The following is a 27,779-nucleotide window of genomic DNA, read 5'->3' on the forward strand; positions in this document are numbered from 1 at the left end:
AGTTCATGCTCAGATTTCCCTGATGGCCTCTTCATTCTAGAAGCAACAGTGAACCTGATATCTAGAGATTGCTGTAATGGGTCACATCAGGGTCTCTGAGTCTGCTCAGCTCAGCTATCCCTTTCTAAGTCTCCATAGGTGATAGACCCTGTCCTGGAGAAACCCTTGGTGTGAGGAGACTGACTTGCAAATGGCTCAGGTCACTACCATCTGGCCACTGCAAGGAGAGGGGACTTCCTAGATCAGCCTAGAGTATAAAAGGTATGAATCCCCTTTTGCTGCCTACCATCCTCAGAATAAACTCAATGGGGCTGCAAGGTCTTTAACCTGGCCCCTTTCTCACCACTTGTTTCTCTCTGTGTGCAAGCCTCCTGGAGTGACCAGGTCTGTCCCCTGTCCTGGGACACCCTTCTTCTCCTCCAGGGTCCAGCTCAAATCTCCTCTGTGGATCCTGACCAGCCCAGTCACTCTGTGTTGTGCGACAACTGGCTGGTGTATGTATGTGGAAGTTCCCAAAGGGCAGACTGTGTCATCTGGTGTCACCAGAGTCTCTTACACAGCCCCCACTTTGAAGTTGCTCTGTGGTTGCTGGACAGCTGTGGATGTGCGATTGTTGCTGCTGTTGTTAGGTGCCATCGAGTTGATTCTGACTCATGATGACCCTCATGTTACAGCATAGAACTGCCCCATGTGGTTTCCTAGGATGGAATCTTTGCAGCAGCAGGTCACCAAGTCTTTCTCCCGCAGAGTGGCTTGGTGGGTTTGAACCACCAACCTTTCAGTTAGCAGCTGAGCACTTAACTATTGTGCCATCAGGATTCCTTGGGTGTACAATAGAAGAGTGAATTAGTGAGAGAAACAATAGGTAGGGGAATAGACAAATGACTGGAAACGAATGATCATGAGTGATAGCTTTTTTCCCCAAGTGCCCCATTCCTTTTCAGAGAATACAGATGGAGACAGTGAGGGTGTTGGGACACTGATCTCTGGAGGGGAAGAGTGTCTCCTGTCCCTTCCCATCAGCTGAGGTCTTTGTCCTGTGCCCATGCCTGTGGCTCCCTTCCCTTCTGGCTTCTCTGAACTCCTGTGAGAGCTCCAGACCAGAGGCAGCCCAAGGGGAGAGGAGGGCACCAATCGGGGAGGCGGGAGGCCTGAGCTGTGCCAATGGCACAGGCCTCCCTCCCCAGGGTAGGCTGAGAACACACTTAGGGAATGTGGCTCACACTCAGACCCTGCGTCTGCTGGTGGAGAGTCTGCTTGAACAGGGTCATGTGGTTACAATCCAATGAAATCTTAAAACTTTCCACAGAAACCTCCTCTGTGTTAAAATCCTTGTGAAGAAGCTCAGCCCAAACAGGCTTTGAGTTCTTTGGCTGCAGGCCCAAATGGGCCCATCGCTGGCCCCAGTGGGCCAGAGCAGGCATGGCCTAGGGGACCCCAGGACCTAGGCCTAGCTCCACCTCAACATGTTGAGTGCCTTGAGCAAGACTCTTTCCTTTCTGGGCCTCCATCTTCTTATCTGTACAACACAAAGTTAACAGCAGAAAGCCAGGAGGTCTGGGTTCAAGCCCTGCCTGTCGTCATTAGGTGCTCTCTAGTTGCTCTTCTCTTCATAGTGTCTCCATGTGACAGAGTAGAACTGCCCTATAGGGATTTCTAGGCTGTGATTTTTATCAGAGCTGATCACCAGATCTTTCTCCATGGAGCTGCTGGGTGGATTCAAACCAGCAACTTTTCGGTTAGCAGTCAAGCACTTAACCGTTGTGCCACCAAGGCTCCACCCCCTCACTAACTATATGACTTTGACAAAGTCCTTCAGTATCTCTGTGCTTCACTTTCCTCATGTATAAAATGGAAATACATTGAAGTGTTGGGATTACATGAGTTAATGCATGTGAAGCACTGAGCACACTGTCTGGGATACAGCAAGGCTTCTCCACTGTCAGCTGTCACAGGTCCACAGTTCCTTATCTGAGGCCCTTGGCTGTACGTATTTCAGAATTTGTTTTTGGCTTTTTAGAAAGGTAATATTATACATATCTCAGTACCATATATAATGCACTGAGTCTGGGGCAGCATCCCGTAACTACACACATTAATATTTATTGAAACATACACATATTCACCCAGAGTGAATCAAGAGGGCCCCAGGCTCCTGCTTTCCCGATTGGCGCTCTCCTCTTCCCTCTGGCAGCTTCTGTCCTTGACCTCTTGTAGCTCAGGGGTGCCCTCCCAGGGACACATTCCATGTTGGCTGCTGAGGGTGCTGGGAGCTAATGCAGGCACAGATTGGTGTGGGGTTGGACCTGGCCCCAGGTCCCAGCCTTGTTGGCTTAGGTGGCGTCCTCGGTCTCCTCAACCTCTGGCTTGGGGAATTCCCCTTTGCTGGGGTGCCTGAGGGTTAAATACAACACCTCAGCTAATAATAAAACATAAAGAGCAAACAAGACAACAACTGGGGTGGATGAAGAAGATTAATCCTTATAAAAGTGCTTTGAACTCTGTGAAGAAAGAAACTCCAAACACAAAGCTTCATTCCCGGGCCTCACGTCTGCCTGTCAGGCAGCCAGGTGGCTCTTAAACTCTAGAATGGAGGAGGAGGCTGAGGCCCAGGCCAGAATGGGTGTCAGGACCAGCCAGGAAAACTGTATGGGGACCTGGGGCTGCCCAGCTCTGGGAGCCCTTGCCTGCCTTAACTACCCAGAAACACCTTCTGCCTCTTCTAGGGTCTTTCCAAGCTAATGGTGGTGGTGCAGGGGAGAGCATGGCTTCGGACCTAGTCAGTCCTTAGCACAGGCTGGAAAGAGTGGTCTTTATAATGTCCACAGCTCCTTGTGCCTGGTGAGGAAGGTAGGTGGACACAGGTTCTGGCATTCAGAGGAGACAGTCTTTCCAAAGTTACATAGCCGATAAGCAGAGGGCCACTCTTGGGGCTCTGCACCAATAGCCTATGGATAGATTACAGACATAGCATGGACGTAGTGAGGAGGCCGCCAAGCCCACTGCTCTAGACACCTGGGGGTGATCTCAGTGGGGCTTGATGTGGGCCAGATGGGAAGAGACAGGAGGCCAGGAACAGGTTCCTCACAGCAAGGGCACAATATGAGGAAATAGCCATGGGGCCAGCACACTCAGCTCCCAGGTCAGGGAGTGGAAAGAGAAAATCAGCCCAGGAGCCAGGCCAGCTCCTACCCTACCCCAGGCCCAGAGACTCTACCTACCACAGTCTAAGTTACAGCCACCACCTCACCAGCCTGTTGAGGAAGGTAGGTGGACACCAGGGGGCCTTTCCAGGGTTGGGGACAGGTGACTGAGTCAGGGCTGCAGGTAGTCTCTATGGGGCCTGTGGGCAAATTTAATAAAAGTGCCCTCTCTTGTCAAGACTCTGGCTTGTTGAGCAGATGGGGGTTGTGTTTTCATTCCCCTACTCCTTAATCAAGGTAGTCCTGACCTGGAAGTTACCTTCCAGATCCACGACCCTCCTGCTTCCCATGGTGATGGGCCCACCCTCCTTGGCAGCAAAGAACTAGGGGAAGAGTGGGATTTAGCCTCAGCTATGAAAATGACTGATTATGCATCCCTTTCCCTCACTGGGCCTCAGTTTGCCCATCTGTATTAGCATTGGACCAGATGGTCTTGATGACATTTAGTAGCATGGGCGTTCAGTAATCCTTTGAGAAGCAACAGAGTAAAGGCTGCCCACCATCCAGGTAAGGCTCCCTGCTACCTTTTCCACAAAACAGCAGGACTAAAGACCCAAGGATGGGGCAATGGTCAGGAGAGAGGCAGAGAGGGTGCAGGGTATGGGGGCATGAGAAGGGCTGGATGAGAAGGGCTGGGTCCTGAGTCCCAGCAAGAGGTCTCAGAAAGGGTCACACTATGGAGACAGTAGGGCCCTTCTCAGGTGGGCTGACAACCTGGGTCTGTATGTGGACAAGGCCTTCTATTCCGCCTCTCCCCACCCCACACACTCACACCCAAGGCTTGGTGAGAGGGACCCACAGATGGAGTTCTAGTCCCAGCAGTGCCTGGCATGAACTTGTAGTTGCTCTTTTGAGCCTCCATTTCCTTGTCTATAAAATGGGCATAAAAATTCTTACCTCCCAAGGTTGTTGTGAGGGTAAGAGTTGATGTGGCTGAGGGACTTAACACAGTGGCTAGCACACAGTAAATAGTCAACAAACATCCTCTTTATCATAACCATACCACTGGCCCATGTGCCGAGCCAATACCCAGCAGTTCTCTCCATCTGGGGTACCCTTTCCTACTTCTGCCAGTCAAAGCCCCCACAGATCCTTGGAGGTCCAGTCAAACACCACCTTTCCCAAGTCCCCTCTGATTCCCTGGCTGGAGTCTACCTCAAGATTCCATAGCACTAGTTTTGCTGGTCTGATAGAGCCTGGTGAGAGCTTTGAGACCTTCAGGTCTGGAACTGAACTCACTCCTGTGGCTTCCAGCCAAAAAAATAGACAGGCATATAGTGGTGAACATTTGTATCAGGTAAATACACTCCTTGGAGTGATCAATGAAGGGAGAACAGAAGGGCAGTGTTTGTACAGGGATACAGCTGGGGGGGAGGGGCAGGAGTACATGGGAGGGAAGGACACAGGGAAGAGGTAACTACAGGGAGGAAGTGGGAAGAGAGCTGTTACACTGTGGGGATTTGCGGTCAATGTCACAAAACAAAATATGTATGAACTTCTGTATGGAAAATGAATTTGCTCTGTAAACTTTCACCCAAATTAAAAAAAAAAAAGATTCCATAGTCCTGCTTCTTCCAGCATTTCCTTGGAACCTAGCTGCTTCTCTGGGTGGCACTGAGGGGAGTCCAGTCTGGGGGCTCAGCGCCCACACAGAGCCTGCTCTGTATCTAGAAGAGAATGGAGGGTGTACCATCTGGCCCTGGGCAGTGCAGTGAGCCCACCTAGGCAGTGCTGGGGTTTTCCCAGGGGAACACAGGGCATCTCAGGGAGGCGCTGGGCCCTGCAGCTGCTGGCCAGGTGTGCCCAGGCCAGAGATGGGGGCGGCTGAGGGCTCCTTAATAACAGTAATATAGTAACAGCAGCTCCCATTCCCTGGATGTTTATCACACACACCCCAGACATGTCATATCTATTACCTTGCCCAATCAGCACAGCCTGTGAGGTAGGAGTTATTATCATTCTCATTTTATAGACAAGGCACTGAGGTTTAGAAAGGCAAAGGTCAGGTAAGTGGCCTGACGAGAATTTTCTCATCTCTTTGGATCCAGACCTGGGCTCATAACCCTGTTTTCAACCTTCCTTGAGGTGTGGAGGGTCTAGGTTGAGTTCAGACCAAGCCCTTGTGCCCCCACAACCCTGGCTGGGAAGAGGGTGACAGGGGAAGGGCATCCCCACTATCCTTTGGGTCCATTCCTCTCTTGTCAGCCTCAGAACTCCCTGTTCCCCCTCCCACTCATGTCTGCGCAGACCCAGGTTCCAGGACACTTCCTGGGCCCCCACCAGGATCATGTCCACGCCAAGGCTCTAGGTTGCCTCCATTCCCAGGCTAGAAGGAGGCTGCGAGGCAGTGGATGGCTGAGGCTCCCTCCTGGTCATTTGGGATTTTCCCAGGCTTGCTGCCGGGGCATACTCACTGTGCTTGCTCAGTCTCTCACTCATGCTCTGTGCCCATTGGTCTCAGTGCTGGAGGAGCTGTCTTCTAAGTGTCACTTATTTCCATCCCTTCCTGTTCATTCATTCCCTGCCCCCACCTGAAGCGGTGATCCTTCAAAAGTTGCCAGACTAGACCTCTCAAGCCTCTGCTGACTGACCCTTCAACCATCACACTGACGTAACTTTCTTTGTTGTTGTTGTTATGTGCCATATAGTCAGACCTGACTCATAGTGACCCCTCCTTGGGTTTCTGAGGCAATATCACTACAGAAATAGATTGCCCAACCTTACTTCTGAGGAGTGGCTGGTGGGTTTGAACCGCTGGCCTTCTGGTTAGCAGTCAAGTGCCTTAGGCATTACGCTACCAGAGCTACTATAACTTTTTTTAAGCATCACTTTTACCTTGGCCCTCCAATGTTCACAAATTCTCAGTGACTCTCTATTTCTTCTTGCAGCAGGTGGGCCCTTCAGCTTGCCTGAAGGTCTCCATACATGACTATCTATCTCAGCCCACTAATTTACTTTTCCCTCATTCCCACCCTTGGCTCAGCTTGGAAGGCACTAACCTCAGTGCTTCCTCCCATGACCCTGCCAGAATATCCCAGCACTATTTTCCATTTCCCCTGCTCTCTACCCTTTGAGGCATCCCTCATCACACTCATTTCCCCCTGTTGTTTGCTAACCACCTTATCATCTTGCCCAGGTACTTCTCCTCTACTAGGTTATACGTAATTATTTACAGAATATATTTGTTGTTGTTAGGTGCCATTGATTTGGATCTGACTCACAGTGACCTATGTACAACAGAATGAAACACTGCCTGGTCCTGTGCCACCCTCACAATCATCATTGTGTTTGAGCCCATACTTACAGCCACTGTGCCAATCCATCTTGTTGAAAGTCTTCCTCCTTTATCAAGCAGCATGTCCTTCTTGATAAAATGTCCAAAGTACGTGAGCTGAACTCTTGCTATTCTCATTTCTAAGGAGCATTTTTGCTGCACTTCTTCCAGGACAGATTTGCTCATTCTTCTGGTGGTCCACTGAATATTCAATATCCTTCACCAACACCAAAATTCAAAGGAACCAGTTCTTCTTTGGTCTTCCTTATTCGCTGTCCAGCTTTCACATCCATATGAGGAGACTGAAAATGTCATGGCTTGGGCCAAGAACACCTTAGTCCTCAAAGTGACACCTTTGCTTTTTTAATGCTTTATGGAGGTCTTTTGCAGCAGATTTGCCCACTGCAATATGTTGTTTGATTTCTTGACTGCTGCTTCCATGGGCATTGATTGTAGATCTAATAAAATGAAATCTTTGACTACTTCTATCTTTTCTCTATGTATCATGATGTTGCTTATTGACCCCGCTGTGAGGATTTTTGTTTTCTTTATATTGAGGTGTAAGCCATACTGAAGGCTGTAGTCTTTGATCTTCATCAATAAGTGCTTCAAAGCCCTATTTGCTTTCAGCAAGTTAAGATTTTGCTGTCTGCATATTGCAGCATTAATGAGTCTTCCTCCAGTACTGATATCTCATTTTTTTTCTTATAGTCCACCTTCTCAGACTATTTGCTCAGGATACAGATTGAATAAGTATGGTGAAAGGATACAACCCTGATACACTCCGTTCTTAATTTAAAACCATGAAGTATTCCCTTGTTCTGTTCAAACCACTGCTTCTTGGTGTATGTACAGATTCTTTATGAGCACAATTAAGTGTTATGGAATTCTTATTCTTCACAATGTTAACCATAATTTGTTATGATCCACAAAGTCAAATGCTTTTGCATAGTCAATAAAACACAAGTAAACATCTTTCTGGTATTCTCTGCTTTCAGTCAAAATCTTTCTGATATCAGGTATCTCTTGTTTCACGTCCCCTTCTGAATCCAGCTTGCATTTCTGGAGATTTCCTGTCAATATACTGCTGCAACTGTTTTTGAATTATTTTCAGCAAAATTTTACTTGCATGTGATATTAATATTGTTCAATAATTTCTGCATTCCTTTCAGGAACTCTGGTGATGTAGTGCCTAAGGCATTTGACTGCTAACCAGAAGGCTGGAAGTTCAAACCCACTAGCCACTCTGCAGAAGGAAGACTGGGCAATCTACTTCCGTAAAGATTTACTGCCTCAGAAAGCCAAAAGGGGTTGCTATGAGTTGGAATTGACTCAGTGGCAATAAGTTTGGTTTTGGTTTTTCTTTGGAATGTGCACAAATATGGATCTCTTCCAGTCAGTTGGCCAGGTAGCTGTCTTCCAAATTTCTTAGCATAGACAAGTGAGTATTTCTAGTGTTGCATCCATTTATTACAACATCTCAATTGGTATTGTCAATTCCTGGAGGCTTGTTTTTCACCTATGCCTTCATTGCAGCTTGGAATTCTTCCTTCAGTACCATCCATTCTTAATCATATGCTGCCTCTTGAAACGTTTGAACCTCGGCCAATTATTTTTGGTACAGTGACTCTGTATATTTCTTCCATCTTATTTTGATGCTTTCTGCATTGTTCAATATTTTGCCCATAGAATCCTTCAATTTTGCAACTCAAGGCTTGAAACCTGTCCACCACGGGTGATCCTGGTAGTATTTGAAATACCAGTGGCATACCTTCCAGCATCACAGCAACACAAAGCCTCTACAGTACGAAAACTGACAGACGAGTGGTGGGATATATTTATAATAAAGGCAATCAAGAAACAATTCAAATGTCCAAAAATAGGGAAATGGTATGTGAACTATGGAGAAATGTGAGGTGGATACTCCTAAGTGGTTGTGAAGCAAGATGGCAACACTTAAATAATGTTGAGGAAGCAACAAAACTGTTTAATATTGTTTTAAAACACATTGAAAGATGAATAGGAAAAAGACTAGAAAGACATCGACCTCTTCATTCTTCATTCTTCAGACTTCTTTTGGCATATCATTTATTTCCACAGAATAAGCACAAAATACTAGAACTTGGTTGAGCACCTACACACTAATGGTGGTTATGTTAGAAGGATGGGATTATGGGTAGGTTCTGTCCTCTACTTCCTTCATAATGGTAGAAAGACACCAACACTGACAGTTTGGATGGGAACCACATGGAGAGTGGGAAGCCCGGTGCTTGCTGTGATGCCTGTCCAGTGCTACCTCCAAGGTACACCCACTTCCAGCTGGTCCAGGACCTGGGCTACAAAGCTTTTGGGCAAAGACTCACTGTGGCTAGTTCCCAGGCACCCCAAGGGACCCTGTTTGCCCACTTAGGGTGACTCTGTCCTTTAGGGCAGAGTGGGAGGGAGGTGGCCGGCCACAAGCACACCTGCTCTTGTCCTCCCTCACCTTGGCAGGTCAATGCCAGGGCAGCTCCGGGTGGGCTGTGGGCTAGGAGTGCAGGCAAGATGGGCATCAGCAACCACTTCCTTTGTAATCTGTGGTGTTTTCACCACCTCCTCAGGGCACCTCCATCAGGCACCTACCCTGGCCTGGTAGCTGCATTAGCCGTAGAATTTGCAACACTGCTCACCTTTTTATGTGGCTGACATATCTTAGTCCCCAGAGCATCCTGAAGGCTTGTCTGCCTTCTTCTCACATCTAGCCTGAGAGGTGGGCTCATTTTCTACAGATAGAACCTGAGGCACAGAAAGATTAGTGTCCCATATGGTTAGGGAACAGCCAGCCAGGACTCAGTACTACCTTCTTGCTTCACTGCCCTTTGCCTATCACCTCTGGATGTTCCGGTTTCAGGGACCAACTCTGAGGGGGTTTCCCAAGGGGCCCAACGCAAACCCATGCTCAAGCCTGGGAATGGGGTCTAGGAATACTGTGTAGGTCTAGGGAGGGAGAGAAGGAAAGCATGTCTATCCTTTTCACTGCTCATTCCCTTATCTTCTTCAAGTCTTGGTCAGATGTCACCTCCTCCTTGAGGCCTTCCTTGATCACCCTAGTTAAAAGTGCATTCTCGGCTCTCTGTCTCCTGATTTATTTTTCTCTATACACTTATCTTCAAACATACTATGCAATCACTATGTATCTCATAAAAACAAACTGGGATGTGCTTTTATATTTTATTCACTGCTGGATGCTTAGTGTCTAAATAGTACTTGGCACCAAGGTGTTCAGTACATAACTGAATACAAGAGGAACTAGGTGTCAGGTGCTCCTTAGCTCAGTAGTAGAGTTTGCCAGGAAGCCAAAACCAGAAATGAAAGGATTAAATATGAGTGGGGCCAAGAGCTGAGGAATGAATCTATGCCCAGTCACCCTTCCTCCAGGAAGCCGACTGGGTTTCTTTTAGCTGGAAGTAATCAGCACGTATCTACTGCTTTCTCATGTGGCTTAATCTCTGCCTCCCCAGTCAGCAGTCCCTGTGTACGTGCTTTGTCTTCCCAGCTCTTGGGAGCAGGGCTGATCTTATCACCTGTTCAGCTGCAGTGATGGGAACAGAGTGAGTGCTTGACAAATGTCTGTCCAATATATAAATGGGATTCATTTCTCTTCTCCCTGGAAGCAGGTCCCACCTCCAGGGCCATTGAAAGTTCTTAGTAAACATTTGTGGGATGGATGAGGGAGCTCTGGTGGCATAGTGCCTAAAGCATTTGACAGCTAATCAGAAGGCTGGTGGTTCAAACCCACCAGTTACTCCTCGGAAGGAAGATTGGGCAATCTACTTCTGTAGAGATACTACCCTGGGAAACCCAAGGAGGGGTTGCTATGAGTCAGAATCAACTTAATGACAATGAGGGAGGTTGGTTTTTTTAGAATGGGTGAGCACCTTCCTGGCTCGCACTGCTTGTCTGTTCTAGGTTGCATTGCTGTTTTGTCCATCCTAACCCATCAGCACCCAGACCTGCAGGCTCACCTGTGTCCTGTCTCATTTGAGGCTCCAGGATGGCCCAACACCTCTTCCTGCAGCCTCTGCAGGCCTGCCACCCTCCATAGGTGTGGAACATAGCTCAGTGTCACTGGGCCACAAAGACATGATTCTCTGCTGACCTGAAGACCCTGCTGCACATGCTCAGGGCTGGCCAGTCAAGGCCAGGGCAGGTCACATGGGTGTGAGTGGGTACCACCCAAGGGATGAGGTCCACTGGCCAGAAAACCAAAACCAAACTCACTGGCATTGAGTTAATTTTACCACATGGCAGACCATTGATTCAAGTCCATTTAGAGTCCCAAGATCGGCAGACAACACAGCAGACTGCTGAATAATGACTCAGCTACATGCAGGGTTCAAGTGCACCAAGAGCTGCAGCCCATTCCCAAAGCTTCTCCTTATACACTGGAAGCAGACCACATCCCTAAAGCAGCTACTCAGCTGCTCACAGCAGATTGCACCATGGAGTTGATTACCAGTCTCATCATGGGGAATAGCTGCCCAGCCACTCAAAACCAGGCCCAGTCAAGTTGACACAAAACCTTAACTACCACAAAGATGCATGACTGATGTGCAAAATTTGAAAGAAATCTGTTTACCATATGTATACGGAGAAAAGGAACCCCCTGGCTAATAGAGTGGAAACATGCTCACTCAAGTGAGACTGGGGCAAGTATATAAGTTATTGTTTTTGTTGTTGTTATGTGCCGTTGAGTTGGACCCAACTCATAGCAACCCCTCCTTGGGTTTCCGAGGCGGTATCACTACGGAAGTAGATCACCCAACCTTCCTTCAGAGGAGAGGCTGGTGGGTTTGACCTTAGACACTATGCTACCAGAGCTCCTAAGTATATAAGTCATTGGTTAAAAAAAGGGGGAAATAAATTATTACTTAATAAATAAAGTTTAAACCTTTCAAAGAAATCTGTGAAACACTGCCTAACATGGATGAACTTGGAGGACATTATGCTGAGTGAAATAAATCAATCACAGAAGGACAAATATTGTATCAGTTCACTGTTGTAAAAAGTCAAGGAAAGATTTATACATGGAAAGAAACTTTCTTTGTTGGTTACCAGGGATGGGAGTGGAGGGGAGGGAACACTGCTAAGCAGGTAGAGACAAGCACTGATTTGGGTGAAGGGAAGGGCAATATACCAAAAGCGAGTGACCAACATGGTGGCACTGAGGAACAGGAAGACACAGAGAGGTACACAAGAGGTGCAGACAACGAAGATAAACCCTTTTGCACATACAATACTGCATTGTCAGTGATCATAAACATTAATCTATGGGTAAATAGACAGGTAGACAGGCTGAATGATCAGGTATGTCTAGGTAAAAGAGATTATACCCATAACCATATATACGGTTGGCAGATGATGTTTCTGCATACGTACTTGTATGTGCTGTAAGAATGTCCAAATATCTAATAGAGCTAACAAGGGGCAAAGTTATGATAACTTCCTTGCCACAGCCAACCACCCTGAGGGAACAAGGAGTTGGACCTGTGGGCTCAGGACCATTGTCACAGGGGACATCAAGCTCAATTGGCATAACATATTACACAAAAACATTGTTCCACATCCTACTTTGGCGAGTAGCAACTCGGGTCTTAAAAGCTTGCAGCAGGCCATCTAGATGCAACGATGGGTCTCTTCTCATCCAGAGCAAAGAAGAACAAAGAAAACCAAAGATTCATGGAAAACAATCAATCCAAGGCACTGATAGACCATGTGATCCTCAACCTATATGACCATGAGACCAGAAGAACTAGATGGTGCCTGGCTACCACTGTCAATCATTCAGAAAGGGATCAGTGCAGGAGATCCTGGGTAGAGTAGGAGAACAATGTGGAACAAAACTCAAATCAAATCCACAAAAAAGACCAGATTTACTGGTCTGATAGAGCCTGGTGAGACCCCTGAGACTATGGCCCCTAGTTACCCTTCAGGTCTGGAACTGAACTCTTGTGGCTTCCAGCCAAACGATAGACAGGCATATAGGGAGAACATTTACATCAGGTAGGTACATTTCTTAGACTGATCAGTCATGGGAGAACATAAAGGCAGTGTTTGCACAGGAAGATAGCTCAGAGGGCAGGGATGCACAGGAAAGAAGGACACAGAGAAAAGGATGTGGGAAGAGAGCTGTTACATTGTGGGGATTGCAGTCAACGCCATGAAACAAAATGTGTATGAACTACTGTATGAAAAATGAATTTGCTCTGTAAACTTTCACCCAGATCATAACAAAAATTAATGAAACAAAACAAAAACCTTTCAAAGCAAGAGGTCCTGGGAGCTTGCAAGAAGTGAAGCGTTTGGGGGTCGCGGGTTGAGCTGCAGCTCAGGCTCACTGAGGGACGAGGGAGGGAGGAGAGGACTTGGACACCGGGTAGCCCTGGAGTGATGAGGCTGGTGGGCTCATGAAGGCATGACAGGGGCAGCAGGGCTGTCGGAGAACTACATGCTGCCTGTGAGGTAAAAAGCCAAAAAGATTTTTTTTTTTTTTTTGTCAGTAGAACCTGAGGGCAAGGATGTGGAAAGGAAAGGAAAGGAAGGCACAGAAAAGAAAAGGAGACGGGTAGTGGTGGCAAGGAGCAACTTGTGCAAAATCTAAAAGCCAAATAGTTCTATAATAATAATCAAGTATATAAATTGTTGTTGTTGAGTACTTAGTAAGTGCCAGGCACTGGTCATTGACCCCGCCTGTCAGCTCCAAGAGGTGGGTGCTGTTAATAGCCTTATTTTGCAAAGGAGAAAACTGAGATCAAGTGGCTTGCTAGTTCATGCACCTAGTAAGTGGTGAAACCAGGATTTGACTCAGGAGGGCTGGCTCCAGAGCACAGGATTCAACCCTGACAACAAGCCAATTAGCCCAGGGCTTGGTTTCACTGACGCGGGTCTCCAGTCTGGTTCTGTGAAGGGGGTCGCTCCCCAGTGGCAGTGTTACATCAGGAGGGCCACCGGATACTGACTGCTGGCAGTTGGAGTGAACGAGGTTGAGGGTCCACAAGCCTGGGTGGCTGGGTGAGAGCAGACAAGGCAGAGGAGGCTCCCCAGAGGGCAGCCTAGGGTGTCGGAGTGGGAGGAAAGGCAGGGAGACAGGCGGAGGCTGCCGTCTGTGTTGTGCAATTTGCCATCCTATCCGTGTCGAGAGCCACAGGTCTTGAGTCTGCATGAGTCCTCCTCCTCCTCCCACCAGGGTTACACAGCGGTTACACAGGCATGTGTTTGGGTCCAGGGAGTGGGTACTGAGGCAGGACAAAGGGGCATCAAACCCACCAAACCCACTGCCTTGGAGATGATTCTGACTCGTAGCAACCCCCATAGGGTTTCCAAGGCTGTAAATCTTTATGGAAGTAGATTGCCTCATCTTCCTCCCATGGAGCAGCTTGTGGGTTTGAACTGCCAGCCTTCTGATTAGCAGCCAAATGCCTTACCCACTGTGCAATGAGGGATCCTTAAAGGGGCACCAGTGTCATATAAAACCCTGACCATGTGTGTATGTGCGCATGGGGCAAGGGAGTGAACCATTGGTTAGAAAGTTTTCCTCTCCGACATTCTTGAAATGTGAGGCTGACCTTGATCCAGACTGCTTGTCCTCATACGTGACATCAGTCCTTAGCTGGGCTATGAAATGAATCCAAGTTAAAACCCCTCTATAGACCTGCTTAAACTAATGCACCCAAGCTATCCCCTCAAAGTTGTCTTATTCTGCTGACATTGCCTTACTGAAACCATCTATGGACTCCCTGGGATTGCCATCAGATCCGGCCCCCCTTCGGCTCTCTGGAGCAAGTGGCCTACTAGGACCACAGGATCAGAGCATCAAGAAGACAACGCTGGGGAGGGCCGGGAATATCATGAATGGTGCTCAGTAAGGGCAAGCTGTCATGGTTGACTCCGCCCACCACCTTATTTCTAGATGGCATACCCTCCTAATTTCTACTCTTTCAGCACCTACGCAAACAGCCAAAGGTCGTCTAGAGCTGGTGCGGTTTGCTTGGGGCCATAAGCGTGATCATGCAGGAAATGAACAGGTTTTCCTGGGTGGCTTCTAAGTTTGCTCAAAGAGCATGTTCCAAAGAGAGTCCTTGGAATGCGGAGAGTTCTGTGGAGGGACCCTTCTCCAGGGGGCTTTGAAGAAGGGGATGATGGGCTCTGTTTTGTAGGAAATGAGTGACTGCCACACCCTCCACATGCTATTTAGTTCATCCCAAGGGGTTGGAAAGGCAGTGAGGCCCACAGCAGGCAGGGCCATTGTGGTCATTGCTAGGTTGTTTGTGGGGCTACTTTAATTGACATAATTAGCCATGAGTTATCATGACCCCAACCTTGACCTCTCAGACTTGTAAAGTGTGGTTCCTCCAAAGAGATCAGAGAATAATGAAGGAGGAAATTCAGAACCCTGAAGAAGGAAAACATTTCCATAGGCCTTTAAGCTATTTCATATTTAATCTGGAATCAGTTGATGGGTCCCACTGCATTCAGTCCTTGGTATCTTAGCAATGTTCTTCAATAATTATAACAATTATTTTCATTTTGTTTTCCTCAACTATTAGACCATTATTTCAACCAAGTGTGTTTTGGACTTAAACCTGAGAAAATGGTACAAACATTGAAGTCATTTTTTTTTTTTTTCTTTCAATTGTGGTCTGACCCTGGTTCAACCATCTGAAAATAAGTTGGTATTTGTATACATTTATAAATATAGACCTATATGGATATACCTATGTGCATATATGTTCAAACCAACCAGCAACTCATCAGAAGAAAGGTTGGGCAATCTACTTCTGTAGTGATACCACCTCAGAAACCCAAGGAGGGATCGCTATGAGTTGGGTCCGACTCGAAGGCACACAACAACATGTGCATATACAAATATTACTTCAATGCATGTGCATGGACATAGAATTCCCTGTGGTGAGTCTGGCTTTGGAACCAGCAGTCCTGGTCTCGCTGTTGTTTCCATGTGATCTAAGCTGGTCCCAACCACTCCACATCCCTGTTCTCATAGAGAAAATGGCAAAAGCAAGTGTATGGATGTCTTCTACAGGGACTTGTACAGAGTGGATGTTCAATAAATATCTGTTTATGTGGGAAAGTTTTCCATGGAATTGGAAAGAAATGGAGAGACCTGGGTTGACATCCTTTGTGTAAGGGAAGGGAGACAGGCAAGAAGGTGAAAGGGAGGGAGGGAGGGAAAAAAAGAGGAGGAAGGGAAAGACAGTAGAATGGATGAATGAAAAAGTAAATAAACCTATTCCTCACTTACTATCTTGTTATCTGACACTTTGCATTTATGACAATAGTAACAAATCTACCATCTGACTATTTTGAGCATTAACCTGGGTTTCCTTCCTGCAACCAGCTCCTGGCCCACAGAGCCACCCATGTCTGTCAGAACCACAGCTGAAGTAGCCGGCTCTCCACAAGGCCTCTTGTCAATCTCACCTCCATCGCCAGAGCCACTATTGCAGTTCTTTGTGAGAATGAGATGGATTTTGAGGGAGCCCTTCTGAGAAGGGTCCTTGAGTGGCCAGAGGGCCCCAGGAGTCAGGGGAGGCCACTACTGCTGCTCCCCTCTACTCAGGAGCCTGGAGGGACCAAGTCTTGCAGAAGGAAGAGTTCTGGTGGTAATCTGGAGCCTGAGGGCTGCAGCAGAAGCTGGCCACACACCCTCTTCACCCACAGTCTGGGCTGGCTGCTGAGGAACTTTTCAGAGAAGCTGTCAGTCTTCAGGCTATCAGACTTGGATTCCAAGTCCTTCAGGACTAACAGGGCATTGCCCCTTTCTGTGGGGTTTTCCATGGCCTGTGGGGCAGCAGCAGGTGGCTAGGTTGTGTGGAAGGGGTGACTGTGGTGGTGGGGGGCAGGGGCAGGGGCTGACTGTCTTGGCCCCTGGTCCTGTCAGTTGCCCAAGCCCCAGAGCCACGAACTGTGCCTCCAGTCCAGCTGCTGGGCCCCAAGTTTGCTTGAGAGCCAGCCCTGATGGCAGGGCCTCGGGGACCAGAGCACAGCCATGCCAGGGCCACAGCAGTTCCAAGGGTCCAGGCTCCGGGGCTGTTTCTGCATCCCACTCCTTGCATAACAGGGGTTTTACATAGTGGACTACCACTACTATGTATCAAATGTTACTGTGTGCCAACCACTGCACTTGGTGCTTTATGCACTTTTCTTATTTAATTCTCATAACCCTGGGAGACAGTTATTATTGATACCCATTTTACTGAAGCAGAAAATAAAACTCTGAGAGATTAAGCAACTTGCCTGAAGTCACGTACTAGAGCCGGTTCACATAGCAGAGGCTCACACCACAACCTAACCATGTCAATAAATGAGGAATGAGGGTATGTGCTAGCTTTACGGGCTTGGGTAAATTATTTCACCTCTTTGAGATTCAATTTTTTTATCTATAAAATGGGAATAATACTACCTACCTCAGTTGGTTGTTGTGAAGACTGAAGAAGACAATGTCTGGTGGTGCAATGAAAATGGCGCTTGGCTGCTAACCAGAAGGGCAGTGGTTCAAACCCACCAGAAGGAAGATGGGGCAATCTACTTCCGTAAATATTTCCAGCCTCAGAAACCCAATAGGGGTTGCTATGAGTTGGAATTAAGTTGATGGCAGTGAGGTGTTTTTTTTTTTTTTTTTAGTATGGAAGGAATATCAAAGAGTAGCTAGGTGGCACAAATGGTTAGGCACTGGTCTACTAGCCCAGAGGTTGGTGGCTCAACTCACCCAGAGGTAACTTGGAAGAAAGTTCTGGTGATTTGCTTCCAAAAATTCCCAGCCATTGAAAATTCTATGGAGCACAATTCTACTCTGAAGCACATGGAGTTGCTGCGAGTTGGAATCAACTTGATGGCAACTGGCTATGGAATGTTATTCATAGCTCAGTAAGGGCAGTATCACCATGACCTTCCACCCAGCCCTCTGTTCCTAGTTGCATCTGCTCACTCTGCATGGACGTTTACCCCATCAGCAGGGGACATAAGCATTATAAATGCATAAACAAAAAGGTGGTGTTTCTTCTGTTGTTCTTAGTTTTGAAAGCACCAATGAATTATGATGCTATTAATGAGACTTTGGTTTTACCATTAGACGATGTTCTTAACATTTACATTAAGAAGGAATTGTGGGACGAGCCAGTACCCATGAACTGGGGCAGGTTGTGGGGTTAGTTCTATTCATAGGCCCAAGGAGAGGCAAACCAAATGAGGTCATTTATCTTGCAAGGCTATGATTCCACAACAAGAGTCTGGTCAGGAACTGAAACTGAGTCAGAGGCAAATATGAACTGTGCTGCTCTTATTTTCCTCCTGTAGGAAGCCCGGGCCAGGGTGAGTAAACAGGTCACTGGGTTGTCTGTCCTGAGTGTTGCCCAGAGCCTGATGTCTGGCCGAGAGTAAAGCAAGATTGGTGTGAGGGGAGGAAGGGCTCCCACAAATGCATCTAATCTTTCATTCGTTAAAATCAATATGACTCATCATTTTGTCTTCCTGGATATCCAGACAAGGTCACTCTCCCAAAGGCCACATTCATTGGCAGGACTTTCTAACAGGGGCATTCTGACTTTTTAGAAAAAGGCCAAAGTCAACATCAAAAAAATCCTTTTTCTGGTCTGCAATAATAATAATAAAACCAAACCCAACCCACTGCTATCAAGTTGATTCAGACCTAATAGGACAGAGTAGAACTGCCACATAGGGTTTCCAAGGCTGTAAATCTTTACGGAAGCAGACTGCCACATCTTTCTCCCGAGAAACAACTGGTAGGTTTGAACTGTCAACCTTTTGGTTAGCAGCTAACTGCCATAACCACTGCACCACCAGAGCTCCTGCTACTATTCATCAAATGTTACTGTGTGCCAAGCACGGTACTTGGTGCTTTATGTACTTTTCTTATTTAATTCTCACAACCCCAGGAGGCAGCTATTTTTTATTCTCATTTTTCAGATGCAGAAAATAAACTCAGAGAGATTAAGCAACTCGCCTGAAGTCACATACCAGAGCCGGTTCACACAGCAGAGCCTCATACCACAAGAAGCCTCCTTGCTCTTCCCTACTCTTGTGTTCAGTGACCTCACGTTACTAGTAAACCAGTTGCTGTCGATTCTGACTCAGGATGTCCCCTTGTGTGAGAGTAGAACTGTGGTCTCAAGGGTTCTCAGAGGCTGGTTTTTCAGAAGCAGATTACCAGGCCTTTCTTTTGAGGCACCCCATCTGGACCCCAACCTTTCAGTAAGTAGCCAAGTGTGCTAACCATTTGCACCTCCCAGGGACTGAGACCTCACATTAACAGCTTGAAATTGGTCACAGTGGGAATATTTATACCATGGGAACTGGCAAACACTACAAATCAGGGATTTAAAAACAAAACAAAACAAAACACTGGAGAACAATTTATTAAATACTGAACAGTCAGTCACTAAGTGGGCAGAACCAGGATTCAAATGGCAGGTCTCTCATATCCTCAGGCTCAAACTCTTTCTAGGGACTCTTTCCAGCCCCTAGAAGGAGGTGGGCTGTCTCTAACAGAGCACCCTCTAACTGTAGATGGTGGGTTCTCAGAAGCTGAGTTGCCGGAGGAAGACTGGACACAGCTGACTGGGTTCTCCTGTGCCTTCTCCTGGGGCCCCACGGGAGATCCCTGACTGCATCCAAGTATTATTAGTAAACACTTCTGAGTCCTTTTCCTTGTCTGTGCTGAGCTAAAGATTCAGCTTAAATTTTAAGGGCTGAGTAAGCTGGAGACAGGATTTACAAGGTAATAATAATGTGCTCTCACATATGGCACCTTTCATCTTCAAAGCATTTTATAGCCGTTCACTAATTAGTCCTGTGCTGCACTCTCTGCAGGTACAATGCTCAACGACAGGCTGAAGTAGCAAGAAGTGTTTAAAAATACACAGGCGACCTTCGCCCATTTATAAGCGCCACTTGTTTCTGGTGGCGTCTGTTTCTGTTGGGGGTAGAGATGAAAATCACATGGACACTCATGTTTGAATCCCTGGCATTGGAAATATGAAGTGGTATTATCACCTTCTGTTGAATTCCAAGAAAATTAGTCCAATTCCCTGCTTCCCCCAACTAACCATGGTGAGGGGCTGAAAATCTTTAAGAGAAACCCCATGTAATCTCCATTCCTACAAACCTATGCATAGTATAGCATTGTAAAAAAACAGAAATAAAGCCTGAAACACTTGTTTACTAGAGTTGTGGACATATATGAGAAGTAGCACTGGATCCAAAGCCGGGAGCCTGGGCTGAGGCTTGACTGTAGCTCTTACTGGGTGGTGATCATGTGTAAGTCACTAACCTCTCTGATCCTCTGTTTCCTCATCTGTAGATCTGGGACAATCCTACTCATGTCATCACTGGTTTGTTGTAAAGATGCACTGAAATAAAGTTATGGTATAGCACTTTTGAGTTAGAATGCCTTGCTTGGCAAACATGAGGGATAATATTTATCATCTGACCAGCCTGGGCACACGGTTTTTTTTAAGTATGGAATATCAAAGAGTAGCTGGGTGGGACAAAATAGAGTTCTGGTGGCATAGTACCTAAGGTGTTTGACTGCTAACCAGAAGGCTGGTGGGTCAAACCCACCAGCCCCTCCTTGGAAGGAATACTGGGCAATCTACTTCCATAGAGATTTGAAGAAAAAACCTAACTCACTGCTGTCAAGCTTGGGCTTCCGAGGTGGTATCTCTATGGAAGTAGATTGCCCCATCTTCCTTCTGAGGAGTGGCTGGTGGGTTTGAACCGCCAGCCTTCTGGTTAGCAGTCAAATACCTTAGGCACTATGCTACCAGAACTCCCTCCAATGAGATACCACCTTGGAAAACCAAAGAGGGGTCACTATCAGTTGGAATCGACTCGACAACAGGGAGTTTGGTTGTCTTTTTTGTTTGTTTTTAAAGGTCGGCAGAGGCAGGAAGCAACATTCCCAGACCACAGTGCCCACTCTGGCTGCCATCACTACTGCGTGGCTATTTGCAATGTCAAGGATCCAGTCATGAGACTTCAGCCCACTCCACAACTTCCAGCCACCTTCTCTGCTTGAACTGGAGCTGAAAACCCCTCCCAGGCCTGTAGCAAGCCCTGATCCATTCCACTCTGGGCTCTGTGGATAGCAGAGTCCAATTCGTGCCCCTCCATGGGAGGCATGTGGCCACAGTAATTCTAAGTAACTGTGTCAGGAGCCTCAGGGAGAAGGGCCAGGAGAGAGAGGAGTTGGAGAGATAGCTGCTCTCAGGTAGAGGGACACCCACTTGTGAGTAGTCAAGTCAGTCAATCAGAAGGACTCCAGAGTGGTCAGCTGGTGTAGGACATCATGATCTCTTGCTCAACTGGTAATTTGGGGAGTTTTATCAAAATCTAGATTCCACCCCAGCTAGTGAGATTCTGACTCAGCAGGCCGGCCATGGGGACCAGTAAAGTGTTTCTTACAAAGATCACCAGGTGATTCTGATGAACCAAATCCACCAATCTCACCCAGCTACCCCCTAGTATTACAAAGAGGAAGGGACTTAACAAGGTCACACAGCCAGCTAGTGGCAGCTCTGGGATATTGGTACAGAACTGTTTTCTATACTGGGATTCCCAGGGTTTTAGGACATAGGGCAAAGTGTCCACATGGTGAAAGAAACCCCACACAGGCAGCCCTCCAGCTGGTAGCCATGTTGGGAGGTCCGTTCAAGATCTTCTCCAACTTCCTGAGAACATTCCCTGTGGCTAGAGGACACAGGAGGGAGGTGTATCCCTCACTGGTCCCACGAGGGCCCAGAACTGGTTCCCTTTCAGGCTCACATGGTGTCTCAGTTTCTTACTGCTGCTGTAACAGAAATTCAACAGGTGGGTGGTCTTAACCAACAGAAATGTAAACCTACTGGCATTGAGTCCATTCAGATTCATAGTGACCCCACAGAACAGAGTAGAATTACCCCATAGGGTTTCTAAGGTTGCAAATCTTTACAGAAGCAGACTGCCACATCTTTCACCTGCAGAGTGGCTGTTGGATTTGAACTGCCGAGCTTTTGGTTAGCAGCTGAGCTCTTTAATCACAGCACCACCAGAACTCCTCTTTCATAGTTTAGGGGGCTAGACATCTGAATCCAGGGCACCAGCTCTAGGGGAAGGCTTTCTCTGTTGGCTCTGGGGGAACACCGTTTCAGCTTCTTCAGCATTCTTCTCGGCATTCCTGGCCCCTTGGGGGTCTCAGTGCAGCATCCATCTTTTCTCCTTTGGCACTTTCGAGCTTATGTGCCTAATCTGCTCCTTTCATATCTCAAAAGTGGTCAGGTTTAAGGCACACCCTACCCTGATATGGCTTCACTAACTTAACAAGGAAAATCTCATACCCAAATGGGATTATATCCACACGTCCAAGAGTTTGAATTCACAACACATATTTTGGAGGGACACAGTTTGACCCATTGTTGTTGTTATGTGCCATCAAGTCGGCCCCGACTCATAGCGACCCCTCCTTGGGTTTCCGAGGCAGTATCACTAAGGAAGTAGATTACCCAACCTTCCTTCCGAGGAGTGGCTGGTGGGTTTGAACCGCCAGCCTTCTGGTTAGCAGTCAAGTGCCTTAGGCACTACGCTACCAGAGCTCCTGTTTAATGCATGGCACATGGCAAAACTGGGCTCCAGAGCCACAAGAGTGAGTGGCCCAGTTCCACCTTCTGCCTGCCCTGTCAGATGGGTCTGTGGCTTTACCCTTCAAAGGGAAGGCAAGTGGAGGGAAGAATGCACTCAGCTGTTTCTTTCTCTCACCTCTCTGGGCAGGTGCTCTTCCCTATGTTGAAAACCTCTGGGGCAAAACAATGATAAACTAAATTGTCATTCTTATTCTAACTGGTCAAGCTGACTACAGTCAATTGTGTGTAACTAAAGGGAAGTTGTGTGGTGCTCTGATGAGACCTAGGTCTCAATCCCCAGATCTCCTCCTAATTTGCTATGAGAATTTCTCCAGCTCTTGCCTCTCAGTTCTCTCCTCTGCACACTGAAGGGATGTTAGGGGCTAGGGAAAGGTGCAGGTGGATATGAGATGACTACTGAGGCTCCTTCTTCTGATAACTGCAAGTCTAGGAGAAATGGAGCATCTCAGAGTCTCTTTCCCACTTTGTCCCTATGTGACTGCTGGCTACAGAGTTGCCAGCCCTGAGCCCAGATCTTAGAGATACCCATGACATCGAACCTATGTCTTTCAAGGATAATTCCCACAATGCTGCATAAACCCAAAGAGCTCTCCCATCAGCCTAGGGAGGAGAGGTAGGGAGAGACGGCAGGATAGATTTGTCGGTACACTTGGCAAACACTGACTGTGCACACGCCAGCAACTTCAAGGGTGGGGTGCGGAAGTTTGTGCTAGAACTTAACAGTTCTTCAGTGCCAGCCTTGGGCCTGAAACCCTGGCTGAAACCCTGCAAGTGGGTCAGATTTGTTCAGGCAGCTTCTTTTCCCAGTGAAGGAGTGCTCCAGGTGAGAAATGTTGGCATATAAAATGTATACAAACACACAAGACACAAATTTCAGGGAAAAAAAAAAAAGCAAATGGGTGTTTAATCTTCAAATTGAAACAAGATCTCAGAGACAAAGGCTTTGGAATAAGGGTGTGTGTATTTATGATGTCTTACTTTCCCTGGAAAAATACTCCATAATGATATGTGATTTTATTTTTTCCAACTGAAAAATATAATGAAGGAATGAAAGAGGGGGCAATCAGAGGCAAGGGGTTCGAGTTAACTGCCAGCCCAAGTGTGGGGCAGTGTGGGGCACGCCAAGCTGCTGGGTGAGCAAAGCTCCAACATGAAGAACTTCCAAGTGGCTTCCAGGAAGCAGCTGTGTGTGCTGACACGCACGTGGACAGAGCAGGCTGCCTGGCCACCTCTCAAGACTGGTGTTTCCTAGAGCTTTCCATTGGCAAACGCTGCCTCCTGGAACTGAGGGACAAAGGTTTTGAAATAAGCCCTGGTGGGAAAGAAGGAGAGAGAGAGGGAAAAATGTGGTTAGCACAAACAATTTGAAAAAACTGCAATTCAGAGCTTTCAACCTAACTCAGAACAGTTGTTATTTACTGTTCATGTATCTTGGGGTTGGATTTTCCTTCCCTGCTGATGCAAAACCCTCTGGATTTTTCCAAAGGAGGTACATGCAGTTCACTATTGAGACATCTCTCACGGATACTTAAAGGGCTTGTCCTCAGACTGTTCTGACTGCCAATTCCTATTAAACATCTGTAGTAAGTGCTGAGGAGAAAGAACCCGACGGTACTGCCTGCCCTTTTCTCAAAGACAAAGGGCTGATCCAAGTTACCAGGCAGAGAGCGACCGATTCACCCAGCCAGTCATGTTCGTGACCCAAAACATCAAGAGGATTGCATTTTCCATTCATTTGGATCTTTGACATCATATAGACATAGAAGGTCTAAGACAAAGGATTTCGAAATGATCTGTGATCTCCATTTATTTCCAAACATATCGCTATGAGCTGGCTCTGACTCGATAGCAGTGAGGTTTTTTTTTTTTTTTTTTAAATGTAGTCTGGTCTACTAGAAACAGAAACAGACTGGGTATCTAGGCTGGGTATCAGTCAAAGACGAGTGGTGAGATCTGGGTGGATCATTTAGCCATTCTGGCACCAAACTGCCTCCTGGATCAGAAGATGAGCAGCTGCTGAGCACACTCAGTGTCAGGCACTGCAAGAGGCTCCGTGCAGGAGATCTTAGTTTAGAGGAGGCAGACACATAAATATGTAATATCAACTTAGGTAGTAAGAGCCGTTATGGAATCTGGGGCAGTGGGGTATTAATTGCCCAGGAATAAGTGAAGAGGTGGTTGAACAGGCATAAGGGTGTTAACGGCAGAAGAAACAGCAGGAGCAAAGGGCTGGAGCTTGGAACAGCTTGTTGTGAGATGGGAACTGAAAGCAGTCTGGCTGTGCTGGAACAGAAAGGGTGAAGTAGGAAGTGGTGGACAGGAAGCTGCAGAGGTAGGAGGTGGACACCCCACACCCTTCCCCTGGCCTGGGCTGAGCAGCCATCCTTTTTTTTTTTTAACCCATGTTCCTTTCAAATCATCTTACCCATATCTGCAATTACAATTCATATTATAATTAATAAAAATAAAAACAGTCCAGATAAAAATGAAATTTCTTTTATTTTCCACCCCAGTGCCATTCCCCCAACTTTGCCCAGAAGCCACTACTTTCACACATTTTCTCTGTAGGCATACACAGAAATATGTATGTACCCATAAAATTTAAGGGCACAGTTTGCTCTCGTCTACTAAGCTAACGTTTGGCTGTTTGAACCCACTCAGCAGTTTCACAGAAGAAAGACCTGGTGATCTGCTTCCATAAAGATTACATCCAAGAAAACCCTATGGAATGGTTCTACTCTGTAACACATGCAGTAGTTGCCATGAGTTGGAATTGACTGGATGGCAATGAGTTTTTGTGTGTTTAAAACCAAAACCCAAATTCATGGCCACCGAGTCGGTTCTGATTCATAGCGACCCCTCCTTGGGTTTCCGAGGTGGTATCACTGTGGAAGTAGATTGCCCAACCTTCCTTCCGAGGAGTGTCTGGTGGGTTTGAACCGCCAGCCTTCTGGTTACCAGTCAAGTGCCTTAGGCACTATGCTACCAGAGCTCCTTTTGTGTGTTTAGGTTTTCCATTATTTCCTCATTACTCATAATGCTATCTCTGTCATACTCTGTTCCTGGACCCCTTATTCTGTTCCAATGAATTATGCCTGTTTTGTGCTATTATCATAGTTTTAATTATGGATTACAATTTTACATTAAATATTCCTGTTAAACCCAGAGCCAACAAGTTGATTCCAACTCATAGTGACTCTTTACCCAACCAAACAAAACAAAATGCCATGGAGTCAATTGATTCATAGTGACCCCCATTGGGTTTCCAAGGCTGTAAATTTTTATGGAAGCAGACTGCCTTATCTTTCTTCTGCAGAGCAGCTGGTGGGTTCAAACCACCAACCCCTTCGGTCACACAGCCTTAACCATTATATCACCAGACCTCCTTAGCAACCCTTTAGGACAGAGTGTAACTGCTTCATAGGGTTTCCAAGGCTGTAAATCTTTATAGAAGCAGACTGCCTCTGAGCAGCCATCCTTTATTTATCCACAAGTGGCTCGTCCAGCAATCCCAACTTCCTGGAATATGACAAGAACTTGGAAGGTCTACCAAGATGTGTCACTATCCGTACTGCAGAGGCCTCCTATACCTTGCCCAAAGGGAGCCTCCACGATGTTACTTGTTGTTGTTGTTGTTATGTGCCATCAAGTCGGCCCTGACTCATAGTGACCCCCTCCTTGGGTTTCTGAGGCGGTATCACTACGGAAGTAGATTGCCCAACCTTCCTTCCGAGGAGTGGCTGGTGGGTTTGAACTGCCAGCCTTCTGGTTAGCCGTCAAGTGCCTTACACACTATGCTACCAGAGTTCCTCATGATTTTACTTAGGATATAGTTTTAATAAACTCGGCTCTCCAGGCTCCAGGCTGCCAGTAAATTAGGAGGACCAAATTAAAAGGAGTGTGGGGACTGACTTAAAGGTAGGAGGCTGACTTGCCCAAGCAGTGAGAAGTAACAATGCACAATCCGCCAGTGAGAAGAGAACAGGAAACTGCAGAGGAATCATAAAAACTCAATCAGGGATCCTTTAGTGTAGGGAACAAATAGGGAACACAACCTGACAGCCTCTGGGGTCATCTCACCACTATATGTGTGATGGCTCTTTCTCAATCCTAGCCTCCTGGTCTCTCTGCAGCATTTAAAAATGTTGCCTCCCCTCTCTGGAAGCTCTCTTTACCTGTAACTTCTGTGACATTACACACCAGTTTTCCTACCTCTCTCTTCCTCCATCTCCCTCTCCCTCACCCCATTCCCAGGTGAAATCTTTCCTTCCTGCTCACTACTTCCCTCATGGCCTGGAACATGGTTACTCTCAGGTTCTCATCTCCCTTAGCAGATAACTCCACATTTTGGGTCTTCAGCCTTCATCTTGCTCCCAAACTTTGAAGCCCACACTTCCAGCCACATGTGGGACATTCTAACTGGGGTGCCTCTTTGTAATTCAAACCAATGTGTTCCATATGGAAGTTTCCATCACAATTTAAAGTGCTTTGACCAACAGAACCCTCAGTTTCCTTCTCAACCAGTTTCCAATTCTCTCTAAATTTCCATGTTAGATCCATCTTGATTTTTCTTCCTCTTCCTCCTTGGTGTCCCTCTATTGTTACGACATCCCCTGGCTCTGAATCCTGTTACCTTCCAGCAAAACTGCTGCAAAAGCCTCTTAACTCTTTGCCCCCCTGGACACAAGTGCCTAATTCTCCTTTCTGTTGCAACTAATCTCAAAGTGTGGGGCTCTTTCACTACCCTGAGCAAGCTTCTTATTGTTGTTATGTGCTGTCGAGTCGGATCTGACTCATCGTGACCCTTGGGTTTCCGAGGCAGTATCACTATGGAAGTAGATTGCTCAACCTTCCTTCTGAGGAGTGGCTGGTGGATTTGAACCGACAGCCTTCTGGTTAGCAGTCAAAATGCCTTAGGTACTATGCTACCAGCTCCTTAACGTTCCCCCAAACTCTTAGCCTTGCACTTGATGGATTTCATAACCTGGACCCCACTTTTTTTTTTTTTAATTATACTTTTCCACAATTGTATTTTTGGGATCATGCACCCCTTTGAGAAGCTAATGAAAGGCAAAGAGTCTCTTCCCAGAAAATCTGCAGGTAAAACCCCCAAACTGCACGTTATATGCAATTGGGGGATGCTGTAGACCTCCTGACCTCCATCCCTGGTCCCGGACTGAGAGCCCAGGATCCATATATGACACCAGCTGGACTACTTGCTCTCCTAACACACGCCATTTTCCACCTCTGGGCTTTGTGCTCAGGCCAAGTGCCCTCGCTTCCATCAAGGCTCCCTTGGTCACAACAAGGTTCTCCCCTGCGCACAGGCATTCTTTATGCCTCTTTTGGGGTCTCTGTCACATGTGAATATACATATCTTACCTGTCAGGCCAGACCACCAACCTCTGGACAAAGGGAATACATCCTCCTCCCAGTGACTGACAGACCTGGCTCAGAACCCTGCCCACAGGATGCATGCCATGAGGACACAGTGGCTTCAACTAAGGTAACTAATGATGGCCACCCATTTGCAAGAAGTAGTTAAAGTTGCTGTTTAAGGAGGTGGGAAGAAGAGATGTATTCCAGAGAGCAAATTAATGTCCTATTTAG

General features: G+C 47.0%; 1 protein-coding gene across 1 annotated transcript in view; it reads right to left on the minus strand.

The window, feature by feature from the left end:
• Window positions 1–23,417: 23,417 nt before the first annotated feature.
• Window positions 23,418–27,779, minus strand: part of BABAM2 (BRISC and BRCA1 A complex member 2) — an 804,907-nt gene continuing 800,545 nt past the window's right edge. The window contains exon 11 of the mRNA XM_007938825.2: window positions 23,418–23,481. Within this exon, the coding sequence (XP_007937016.1) occupies window positions 23,418–23,481 (64 nt within the window). The remainder of the gene's footprint in view (window positions 23,482–27,779) is intronic.

This window comes from Orycteropus afer, unplaced genomic scaffold (assembly GCF_000298275.1).
Source record: "Orycteropus afer afer isolate SDZICR_OR568_19922 unplaced genomic scaffold, OryAfe1.0 scaffold00054, whole genome shotgun sequence".
Classification (NCBI taxonomy): domain Eukaryota; kingdom Metazoa; phylum Chordata; class Mammalia; order Tubulidentata; family Orycteropodidae; genus Orycteropus; species Orycteropus afer.